The sequence below is a fragment of the Pelodiscus sinensis genome, chromosome 8 (assembly GCF_049634645.1).
Source record: "Pelodiscus sinensis isolate JC-2024 chromosome 8, ASM4963464v1, whole genome shotgun sequence".
NCBI lineage: Eukaryota > Metazoa > Chordata > Testudines > Trionychidae > Pelodiscus > Pelodiscus sinensis.
The window spans coordinates 17,481,639-17,493,857 of record NC_134718.1 but is presented as its reverse complement, the minus strand read 5'-3'; the positions used below and the strand labels follow the sequence as shown (position 1 = coordinate 17,493,857).

General features: G+C 40.4%; 1 protein-coding gene across 4 annotated transcripts in view; it reads left to right on the top strand.

Annotated features, from left to right (window-relative positions):
* OGDHL (oxoglutarate dehydrogenase L) overlaps positions 1–12,219 on the top strand; it is a 128,001-nt gene that overhangs the window by 100,484 nt on the left and 15,298 nt on the right. For all 4 annotated transcript variants that reach the window (XM_075934808.1, XM_075934807.1, XM_006112394.4 and 1 more), the window contains exon 17: positions 8,766–8,944. In XM_075934808.1, the coding sequence (XP_075790923.1) occupies positions 8,766–8,944 (179 nt within the window). The remainder of the gene's footprint in view (positions 1–8,765; positions 8,945–12,219) is intronic.

Genomic DNA, 12,219 nt, shown 5'->3' with positions numbered 1-12,219 from the left:
TTGAATATTCTAGGATGCATTTCATTTCAACAAAGTAGTCATTAAGCACCTCTGCTGTTTTCACGTTTTCTTTTATTGTTTCTCTCTTCACTGAGCAATGGCCCTACCCTGTCCTTGGTCTTCCTTTTGCTTCTAATATGTTTGTAGAACGTCTTCTTGTTACCCATTATGTCTCTAGCTAGATTGAGCTCATTTTGTGCTTTTGCCTTTCTAATTTTGCCACAGGGTATACCTGTGGTGTTTGCTTATATTCATCCTTTGTAGTTTGACCTAATTTCCACTTTTTATACAACTCCTTTTTGATTTTTAGATCATGTAAGATCTCCCGGTTAAGCAAGGGTTGTCTCTTGCCATATTTTCTATCTTTCCTATGCAGTGGAGTAGTTTGCTTTTGGGCCCTTAATGTTCTTTTTAAAAACTGCCAACTCTCTTCAGTTGTTTTTCCTCTTAGTCTTGCTTCCCATGGGACTTTATCTACGAAATTTCTGAGTTTACTAAAATCTGCCTTCCTGAAATCCATTGTCTCTATGTTGCTGTTCTCTCTTCTACCACTTCTTAGAAACACGAACTCTATGATTTCATGGTCACTTTCATCATGGTCACTTTCACCACGCTGCCTTCCGCTTTCACATTTTCAACCAGCTCCTCCCTATTTGTTAAAATTAAATCAATAACAGCTTCCTCCCGTTGTAGCTTCCTCAACCTTCTAAAATTAAAAAAGTCTCCAATGCAGTCCAACGATTTATTGGATAACCTGTGACCTGCTGTGTTAATTTCCCAACGTATGTCTGGATGGTTGAAATCTCCCTTTACCATCAAATCTTGCGCTTTGGTTGATTTTTAGTTGTTTAAAAAAAGCCTCATTCACCTCTTCTGCCTGGGTAGATGGTCTGTAGTAGATCCCTCCCCATGACATCATGAAGACTTATCAGAAGCCACCTCATGCTACTTTTCTCCAGATTAAACATGCCTAGTATTTTTAAACATTCTTCATAAGTCAGGCTTTTGGAACTTTTTTTTGCTCACCTCTGGGGGCTCTCAGTTTTTGTCCATGTTTTTCCTTAAGTGTGGTACCCACAATTGGCTACAGTACTTCTGTCTAGATCTCACCAGTGATGAATAGGTTGTATTGCCTCATCTTGAGAAAAGGGAAAACTCCCAGATACATGAGATTTGAAGAGAAAAGATGAGCCTGCAGAAGACTGATGGATCTTCTTAGGCTTGGAGATGGAGTTTGGCATGGTTTTTATGGTTGACTGGGAAATATGAGAGAGAAAGGAAGAATATTTATCTGTTTAACTTTTTTGGATGTCTTAAATCTTTGAATTTGTCTTGTGAGTTGGAATAAGAATGATTCTTGAACAATTAAAAAATCCTTTGCAGCAATAACAGTCTAAAAGTCCACAGTACCTTCCCTCATGAATGACCCCATGTTTACATGAGATGATGATCTCATCCCTGATATACAGCCTAAGGAATAGGGCTCTGTGTCAGAATATGGCTCTGGTGTTACTCTGGCAGTGCCATTCCATTTTTTATAGATGGAAGAGGTAGCAAATATCATCTAATTAAAACTACAGCAGGAAATTAGGCAGAAAACATAAAAACAGAAGGCAAAGTCCTTCATGGCCATATAGTGAGGCTTTTGGAGGCTATAAGGGAGCTTTTTGTGTCTTTTGTTCATCAGTGTTTCTGTGGCTCAGAACCCAAATATTAATGATTTTATGGCTTCCCCTGGGCTGTATTTAAATTAGTGATTTAAAAGGATAGGTAGGAATGGTGTCCCTAACCTCTGTTTGTCTGGAAATGGGTGATGGGAGGGATCACGTGAGGATTACCTGTTTTGTTCCCTCCCTCTGGGGCATTTGGCAGACAGGATATTGGACTAGATGGACTGTTGGTCTGACCCAGTATGACTGTTCTTATGTTAAAAGAAGCATGTGTATTCCAATACCAGTCCCCATTGTTACTTTTCTTTAAATATAGCAGCAAATATTTTCTTATGGTTGTTCTTTTACTAATATGTCATGTGTAGACATCTCAAAACACTTGCTACATTATTTTAATGTTCATGCCTTAGGACACTTGAAAATCATATTGAATTAAGCTGCAGCTTTACTTTTGTTACTTGAAAGATGTATGCTTCTGTGTGTGTCGTGCGCAGGGGGAAGAAATACAGAATTGCACTTTGCTTACCACCCCCATCCCTGCCACACTGATAAAAGAATGATTGAAAGAGCACACGCAACAGGAACAGTAAACAAAGGCGGTAAAAAAGGGTATGATATTCATTTGAAATTGCAGGGATAGTATTGGTATACAGAACTTAATTACCCGAGACACAAATTTGATCTGGCAATAGGATTAACTATGCTTACTAAAGGATGATGACCACAAGTGGTCAGAAATTCAGTTTTATGTCTCATCTGAAAGTTAGACTACCCCTGTCCTAGCAGAGCACAGCATATATGCAAATAAGCCTTGAGCAATTTAGCCATATTGCATATGTTCTCAACCATGTCACCCAATCAGCAGAAATAGTCTCTTAATGTTTGTTTAAAATTAGAATGGGATTCAAACCTATCTGGGGAAATCTATTTTGTAAATACCTTTGGGAACTTGCAGTGAAGAAGTTGTACAGGCTTTACGCTTTGTGAATGTTCTTAGTTCTCCTTTTTTGTATGGCCTTATTGTCTAAGGTTTAAAAGCTTTTGGAAGATAGCATTATTGGAGATGAGGATGGTCAGCTAGGACCATTCAAGAACATTAGGTTGAAGGGAAAAGGCCAGTCCTTCTGAGTCTTCATCTTTCTTTTGGCAAGAAGAGAACAAGGAGCATCTGTTGGAGTCATGGATGGGCCGTTCATAGAGTTCAGCACTACGGGGATGTAGTGGTTCATCAACTTTCTTTTCATCAAGATGGGGTCCAAACATCTGGAATAGACTTTCCATAGGAACTGTGCATAAAAAGTCACTCTCCAAAAGTGAATGCAAACTATCTATTCATGTATAAAAGGATTTGTTTTCAGGATACTCCTCTTTCCCCCTAATTAACATATTCAGGTTGATCTACATGTTCATAAACCTTCCAGGAGAGTGCAAATACTGGCTCTGCCAGGGGGAAGGACAGGCTTTAATTGCAGCAGTAGCCTTTCAACGTTTAGAGATGTATAGCTTTGGTTTATGTATGTCCAACTGCAACTTTAAAAAAATCGAGTGAAATGTAAGAGGATGTTCTTGTAGTTAAAGCATTGCACTGGGATTCAGGCAATCTAGATTCAAAACCCAGCTCTGCATGAATCTCCTGCATAATTTTAGGCGAATCTCATCTTTTATTCATGTAATCTCTGTTCCCAAGCTGTAAAGTGGAGGTTCCCCCACTCCCAACCTTTGTCTGTTCTGTAAATTGTCTTAGTATGTGTATGTACAGCTTCTAGCACACTGGGATCTCAAACTTGGTTAATGTATTCTTGCAGTCCCTTGGTTTCGCTTGGACTTTGAGATATCCCATTTAAACTCTGCCGTGTCCAGGGAAAGCATCTGCTCTTCTGACATTTTTTGGGAGGAGCAGATGCGCTCTTTCGGAAGCCCTGTCTTCCTCGTGCGATGAGGAAGAAGAGCTCTTCCGAAAGAGGAGGTTTTTCCAAAATTTGGCCCAGTGTAGACGGGCCAAGTTTCAGAAAAGCTTCTTCCAACAAAACTATCAGAAAAAGGTACCTTTTTCCGATAAAAAGCAGCAGTCTAGACATAGCCTAAAAGAATAAAATCTAAACAAAAGGGATTTTTTTTTTTTTTTTAGTGAAGATTTATCCTGTTAGTCCTATAGGGCCAGGTTTCATATCCATGTGCTGATGACTTAAAAAATAGACATACTGTGAGTGCAGTATGCTGCTCTCATCTGGCTCTTAAGCATAGTGTTTTCTATTTCCTTTAATTTTAAATCCTGATCTTGTTCTTAATACAGAAGAGTATCAAAGTCTCAACATTTTAGTGTTGCTAAAAGTCCCTTTTTCCCCCAGTGGTGTAGGTGTGCTTTGGCTGTTTTATTTCTATGTCCTGGCACTCTGTGATGCAATCCACGTATCCCATAAATTCCCATAGGAGAGATGCTTCAGGAGAGCCTCCAGTCACCCTGGTGTGAATCACAAATGACAAGTACGTGAAGCCTGTCACTGAGCCTTTGCTGGTGGGCACTCTGCTGAGCACACTGCTGTGTTCAGGGAATATCAGGATGCCAAGTTGGTCTCCATCAGTCAGTATGAGTTGCAGACTTCTTAAAAATAAGCATATAAGTTTGATCATATCCAGAAATCATAATTCCAGAGGTTTTTTTGTATGTTTATTTCATGTTTTCCCTATATGTCACACATTTGCTTGGCAAATATTGCTTATTAAAGAAAAATTGCCCTTTGATTTTATCCATACACAGTATTTTCAGAGACCAAAGGGCAGTTAAGAGCCCAATGCCCATGAACTGTCACCTGGAGTTAGGCACCTAGTTGCCTTTTCTGTGATTGAAAATCTCACCCATAAATGTTAGATAATATTGGTTCCATGGCTTACTGTTTTCCAGTATTTTGGATGAACTTTATGTAGAGAGGGGCCCAAACAACACACCAGATTTAGACATGCACCCAGCCTCCAAATATGACTTAGTGCACAATCCATTAAAAAAGCCAAATTAACAGCAGATTCTGGTGATAATGGAGAAGTCTACATTTTAGAATAACCTTTTTGTTGGTCTTCGTGTAACATGCAGCAAACTTAAGAAAAGGAGAATTTAGCATTAGTGGAGAATCAGAGGACAGAATTTAACCCATTGGTTTTAACTGTTTAACACTGTAAGTATTCAGTGTTCTAGGATGTTCAGTTTTCATGGTTGGCTGCCAGTGACACTCCCATGGGCAAAAACAAGAAGTCGTCCTTTGGCACTTTAAAGACTAACAAATTTATTTTGACATAAGCTTTTGTGGGTCGGAACTCGCTTTGTCAGATGCCACAGGATTCCACTTTGTTTTTGCTGAAACATTTACATGGCCACCCCTCTGAAACTCATTTCCATGGGCAAGTGCTTCACAAGTAAAATTAGCAACTGCAAAATGCTCCTGCAACAGATGTGTGGGGGGCGCACATTTTGCCTTTGCCCCGGGGTGCATAACACCCTTGCTACGCCACTGACATGTAGTTCCATCTATAACAAGGGAATTAACAGTCCAGGAAACTACAGACCAGTCAGCTTAACTTCTGTGCCAGGGAAGATAATGGAGCAAATAATTAAGGACTCCATCTGCAAACATCTGGAAGATAAGGTGATCAGGAACAGCCAGCACGGATTTGTAAAAACCAAATCACGTCAAACCAATCTGATAGCTGTAATAGGGTATCAAGTCTCCCCACCAGTGGTTGGGCTGGAGTGTCTCCTCCATCCCCAGGCAGGGCTGCTCCAGCCCAGCCAGAGCAGCCCCTGTTGCAGAGCTGTGTTTTAAATGTGCAGTTTTCGTCTTTAGCCTAACAGAATGGCCTGTCCATCATAACCACTGTCTTCACCTTGTGTTGAGGTGTAGCCTCATGTGGTGTCATTCTTCATTGCTATAGAAATATTTGTGTTCTCACTAGTCATGACCCATGTAAGTGGGAGCACTGGAAGAGGAGAGAGGAATTTTTCACAAATAAGCCATTACCTTCAGGGAAAATACCTTGAAGTTAAGCTAGGTCATTAACATGAGATGATTATTATATGCCTGGTATTTAACTGTGTGTTCACAAACATTGACTCTGCTTGAAATCTTGCATTTTAAAGCTGCACAACAAAGCCCTGTAGCATATGTAAATACTCAGGCAGTTTGCAATTAAGGTGTTGTAGCACAGCTGCTGAGCATGAATTCCACTAGCTGGTTTGTATTCTAATAACTTTTTGTTTGTTTTTTGTCTTGGCCAGTCATTATCACCCAGTCCCTGCAGTTGAATTGGGGCTTTACGGCACTGCCACAGACCTTGTTCAGCAAGAGCAGGCGTACGTTCTGCAACGAAGTGATGCCCATGTAGCCTGTTGAGGGTGCTATGGTGTTTGGAACCTGGCAGGTTCTAGGAACAGGCAACAAGTGATTCCCACTGCATTTAAACATGATCTTAGTTGGGAAAAACTCAGCTGTATTCAGAATCCATGTTTACATTTGTTTGACTACGGAAAGGCAGTGTTGTCCAGTGGGTATAGCATGAAACTAGGGAAACACTGGCTCTAGTCCCAGCCTTGTCACTGACTTCTTAACCTGCTGGCAAAGTCATGTGACCTCTGTGCAATTCTGTGTTGCCCGCCTACCTTCCTTCTGTACAGTGGAGGGAACGGTGCTTAGAAGTCCTACACATCAGATGCATATGGGTTGAGCTGTCCCAAAAAGACATCGCTCCCTGATGGAGAACAGCCAGCAATGTTCCTATATGAATGGGGGAGGGGGCTTCAGCCCTCCCACCCTCTCTAATGTGTGTCTGGGGGGTGGAGGCTCAGGCAGTCCCAGAAGGGAGAGAATGGAGTGCTTCCAGCCAAACCCTTTCATGTGCCTGATTGTCACTTTTCTGTATGATTTTATGAGAAGCAATCCCATTCCAGGCACATCCCATTTTCCTAGTGCAACCAAACCCTTAAGTTGCTTAAAGTTATAAGAGGAACATAAGAACAGCCATACTGGATCAGACCAAAGGTCCATCTAGCCCAGGATCCTGTCTTCTAACATTGTCCAGTGCCAGGTGCCCCAGAGGGAGTGAACAGAACAGGGAATCAAGTGATCCCTCCCTTCACCCATTTCCAGCGTCTGACAAACAGAGGCAAGGGACACCCTTTCTACTCATCCTTGTGAATAAGTATTGATGGACCTAACCTCAGGTTAGGTTCTTTTTTGAATCCTGTTGAAGTCCTGTTCTTCACAACCTCCTCTGGCAAGGAGTTCCACAGGTTGACTGTGTTCTGCATAAGTAAATTCTTCCTTTTGTTTGTTTTAAACCTATTACCTATTAATTTCATTTGGTGACCCCCTAATTGTTATTTACTTGTTCCCATAACATAAGTTTTCTTTATTCGCTTTCTTCATACCTGTCATGATTTTACAGATCTCTATCGTATCCCCCTTTAGTCTCCTCTTTTCTAAGCTGAAAATTCCCAGTCTTTTTAAACTCTCTTCTTATGGTACCCGTTCCAACTCCCTAACAATTTTTGTTGCCCTTTTCTGAATCTTTGCCAATGCTGAGATTTTTGTGAGACGAGACAACCACGTAGGTACACAGTATTCAAGATATAGCATACCATGGAGGAAGCAATATATCAAATTTGGTGATCCCAGCTCTTACTGTTTAGGAGAAGTTCTTGAACAAAGACAGACACACAGACAGAAACACAAACTCTGTCAAATATATAGTAGATTTACCAAATGGTGATTGGATACTGTGGCACTTTGGAAATGTTTATTCAATAAATAAGCAGGTTTCCGGGGCTATGTCTGAACTACATCCCTCTGTTGACAGAGGGATGTAAATTAGACGTTTCAAAAGTGCAAATGAACTAGGGATTTAAATATCCTGTGCTTCATTTGCATAATCACGTCATGGCACGGTTTCAAGCAAGTGCCATTTTGAAACTGAAACCGCGGTTTAGATGTGGTTTTTTCGACAAGGCACTTTTTTGAAAAATCCTGTACTCAAAAAATTGCTATGATGTGATTATGCAAATGAAGCCTGGGATATTTAAATCCCTGCTTCATTTGCACTTTTGAAACATCTAATTTACATCCTTCTGCTGACAGAGGGGTGTAGTTTAGATGTAGCCCAGGAGAAAAAGTAGCAGGCAGCAGATCTCTCTCTAGCGCCGACCAACCACCAGAGCCAAAATTTCCAGGGCCCATGGGACTGGAATAAGAAAGGGGTGGGGACATGCTGCAGTCACTGCTTTCCTAGAAAGTGCAGTTTGCTGCATTCCTTAGTTTGGCTGGGGAGTGCAGGGAGCAAACAAACCTGGACATGCCTCTCTCTGGCTGTGCCCACTGGAGCTGCAGTGGCCATGGAGAGGCACTTCTTATCTGACTCTAAGCTGCTATGGTGAGAGAGGGCTCCCTGGGGCAGCCTGTATACTGAACCCTCATTCCCAGCCCCCACCATAGCAATGATTCAAATGATTTTTCATTTTTATTTTCTGAAACCCCAAAATTAGTTGAGTTAAGGACTCGAGCAACACCAGGTAAATCTTCTAATAAAACAAATATTAAAGATCCAGTTTACAGATGTAAACCTGTGTGAATAGACAAACACATTCATAGTATTGTGCAGGCTTACAAAATGCAGAAGATGGAAAAATAGTTAATTGAACTGAACCTTAAATATTAATTATAAATATATTTATATTGAATTTTATTCAAAAGTTACCATCTATCTAGACTTGTGTATAAAATATTTACTACAAGGAGAGGGGGAAAAATTATTTTTAGTTAAGATCTTAACTTTTTCGTGGAAGTTTCCTCATGTCATTGACTTGGACAACTAACATAAGGCAGAGTTTGCAGGATTGTACCCTCCATATATAAACAAATATCTGCTAATCTTTCTAGATGAAGTGATATACTGAAAACACTGTGTTGCACTTTGAATAGACATTCTTGGTGCATATTCTGTTCTCTTTTGTTTAATTAGCGGCAATAGAAAGGTACTGTCTTACTTTATGGAAAACCAAATATAATTCTAATTGGGATTGTTTCCTTTGTCTTTATACCTTTTTGTTTTTAGGTTTTGAACTTGGCTTTGCCATGGCAAGTCCCAATGCTCTGGTGTGCTGGGAAGCGCAGTTTGGCGACTTCCACAACACTGCTCAGTGCATAATAGACCAATTTATCAGCTCAGGACAGGCTAAGTGGGTTCGTCACAATGGGATTGTGCTGCTTTTGCCACATGGAATGGAAGGAATGGTAAGACTTTCACTGGAACAATAAACGTGCATTGGTATGAAGTGTTAGAATAAAAATGATAGAGCCTTTTATTGTTCCCTTTTTGCAGCATACATATGCAGTTTCAGCATCATATGATTATTTCCATAAAAATTAAGTATACTGCTGACCTGTTAGACTATTCCTCTTTCTCAACAATGTTTTTGCAGTGATTGGTCTTGACAGTTGGTCAGAAATGAGAAGAAAATATTTCAGTGACCTCCTCTGAAGGGGTTATTTGCAGTGGTGTCTGCCATTGTTCCCTTACCGTTGGAAAGACTGACTTGGTCAATACAATGTGCATTGACGAAAAAAATCCTTTTTTTTGCATTAGAGATTTGTGATTATGAAAAATTGTAATTTAAAATGCGAAGTTCCTATAAAGAGCAAAGTATAAAGGAGGCAGCTTAGGATTCCCAGGTATAGTTAAGATTTCACAGCACTTGCTTTGCTTTATTTTATGGTGACATGAAACAAACCTTGGATTTTCAGATCCATGCGTTTACCAGTATAAACTTTACTTTTTAAGCTAAAACATTGTTTCATGAGGGTTTTAAGCAGCTTTCAGATGAATACATTTAAAAAAAATGGATGATGATTTGAGTAACTTGTGAGAAATAAGAAATCTGCTCTTTCAGGGAAAGAAGCCCTTTGAATGGCTGCTTACTTCTCTCATCAGAAACAGTGAGCTAGCCGCAAAAGGTCTGGAACCAGATCAGCATAAAATCTGCATGAAACTCTTTTCTGTGTTCCAAACTTGGAGCAGTAGGATCATTCTAGGCATCCCTTAAAATATTTTTAAAAGCGATATCAGCATTCTGCCCTGAGCTGCTAGAAATAGTTATTCCCTTTTAAAATTCACTGACAGCATATTTTGAAAAGTCTCAGAGGGGTAGCCACGTTAGTCTGTAACTGAAAAAACACAAACAACAATGGTCTTGTAGCACCTTAGAGACTAACAAAAATATATAAATAGTATCATGAGCTTTGGTGGGCACAACCCACTTCTTTTATATATTTTTGTTAGTCTCTAAGGCGGTGTTTCTTAAACTGTGTTCTGCGGCACAGTTCCGTGAGGCAGTCGGAGGTGTGCCGCAGAGAACAGAGTTCAAAAATCCTTGATGTTCCGCATAAAAAAAAATTGTTTGGTGTTCCTCGGTCTTAAAAAGTTCAAGAAACACTGTTCTAAGGTGCTATAGGACCATTGTTGTTTAAAATTATACTTTAAGAAACTCTTAATATATGTTTAGAGTGTTTCTTTTGACAAATACATGCTATCATGATACTGATGTGCTTGCCATAGCTGTATATGTTCACTTTCCGTCATTTTAAGTGGACATAAAAGCATTTCTTGTTCCCATTCTGTTTCTATACATTTAATTCCATGCCATTATAATATTTCCTGACACACTGCTGTTTGTTCATACCCAGTGGGTGATTTTTCTCTGTGAAGAATGTGTGATATGCCGCCAGCTAATGTATTCTGTACATGTCCTGTTGGACAGGGGGTCCAGAACCGCCTCCACATCAGCAAATGGCAGTCTTGTTAGACTTTCAGCAAAGAAATTCAAACAGGCAATGAGTGGGGTCTGTGTGAGGATTAACACCAAAGCTGTGGGTATGTTTTGGAGGTGAGGTAGGGCGAAGCTTGTGTTTTTGCTGTCTCCTCTGCAGAAATCTCTGTTTCTGGCACAGTGAAATCAGCATGCTTATTGGCTGTTTTATTTTAAACGCTTTAAAATGTTTTTATAATAGGAGGAGGTTGAAATGTGTGTATTTAAGAATTATGATTTACAGCACATGACTAGATTGCAACAGAAATGATACTAACAATACTAGAGTGTCAGACATGCCAGAACAGTGTGGCTTTGCTTTGTGGTTTTCATATCCTTGCCACTCATGAGGAGATAAGTTTGCACCACAAAACTGAGCCCAGTTTGCAAGAAAACAGTTATACAGGACACATTCATGCTGGCAGCTTCATTTTCATGCTCCTTTTGTGCAAAGGGGAGATAGTGAGTGGTTTTAGGGTTTTTGTTTAAGGGCTTGCTAAACCAGTACCATAGGGAGTAGTCATGAAATACATGTTACTACACTGTCCCCTGTTCTTTTACCAAGTTTCTAAGTTACTTGTGCTAGAAATCACTATGACGTTCCCAGAAATTTGGCATTGTGACTTCAGTGCAGTAACGAACAGAAGGTGGTACGTAAAGGAAGGGAGCCCCTGTTCGTAAATGGAATTAACTAACATGCAAGCCATGAGGAACAGATGAAAGGTTAAATGGAGTTACATCTTTAAGATGAGATACCTCATAGTTGTTTTCTCTGGTAGGAAAGTCCTTTGTTATCATAAATATTTGTCTCCCTTACAATGACACCCTGCATCAGCAATAAATACAACCACATTCTTTTGTTGATTTGCAATTAACTTTCCAACCTTATTAATAAGGGAGACAAGTGGGAGTCAGAAGACAGTAGGTTCTGTTCTGTTCTGTTCCCTACCGCTGACTTACTCTGTTACCTGTGTTCCTCATTCCCTGGTGTAAAATGGTGGCCAGTAATGCATAATGCAAAATTCCTATAAGAAGGTCTTAAGGAGTATTTGGCTTAGATTGAGTACATTTTAACTGGAATATCTAACATGGGTTAGCAATGATTCTGCAGGGAGCTGGTCAAAGTACATATACCATCTAGAACAGCTTGATGTATGTAAAGCTGGTGTGCTAGTGGGAGAAGGGAGTGTCTCCTCTGCACACACTCATGTTGTAGGGTAGGAGCCACGTAGTGCTCAAGACATAGCTAAGCGGGGGATCCAACTTCTGCTGTAGCAGATGCTCCATGGTCCCACGTATGAGACACCTCTTGGCTTGTGACTCTGTGATGCTTATTATTAAACGGTCACAGATTTGTGCTTCACCACTATCCTCATCTTGCACCATTCTGTGCTGGATTGGCAGGATGGTTAACTGCCCCAGGCACGGCTGTCTTGCACCACCTTGCACAACCACATTGTCAGTGTAACCTTTAATTAGTGGAAGTGACATGGAAGTTCTATGTAACCCCTCTCCATCTGATCAAGATCACAACCTCTTTATTCAGGGGCACCATCATCTTACCCTCTTCAAAGCTCTCCCTCTTCTCTCATTGCCATTGTTCCAGCACCTCCCCTTTGACTGGTTGAGCACCTTGTATTGATGCTGCTCCATGGTGATTAGGCTGGCAGGAAGCACTTGTGCAGTGAGTGATCTAGAAAGACA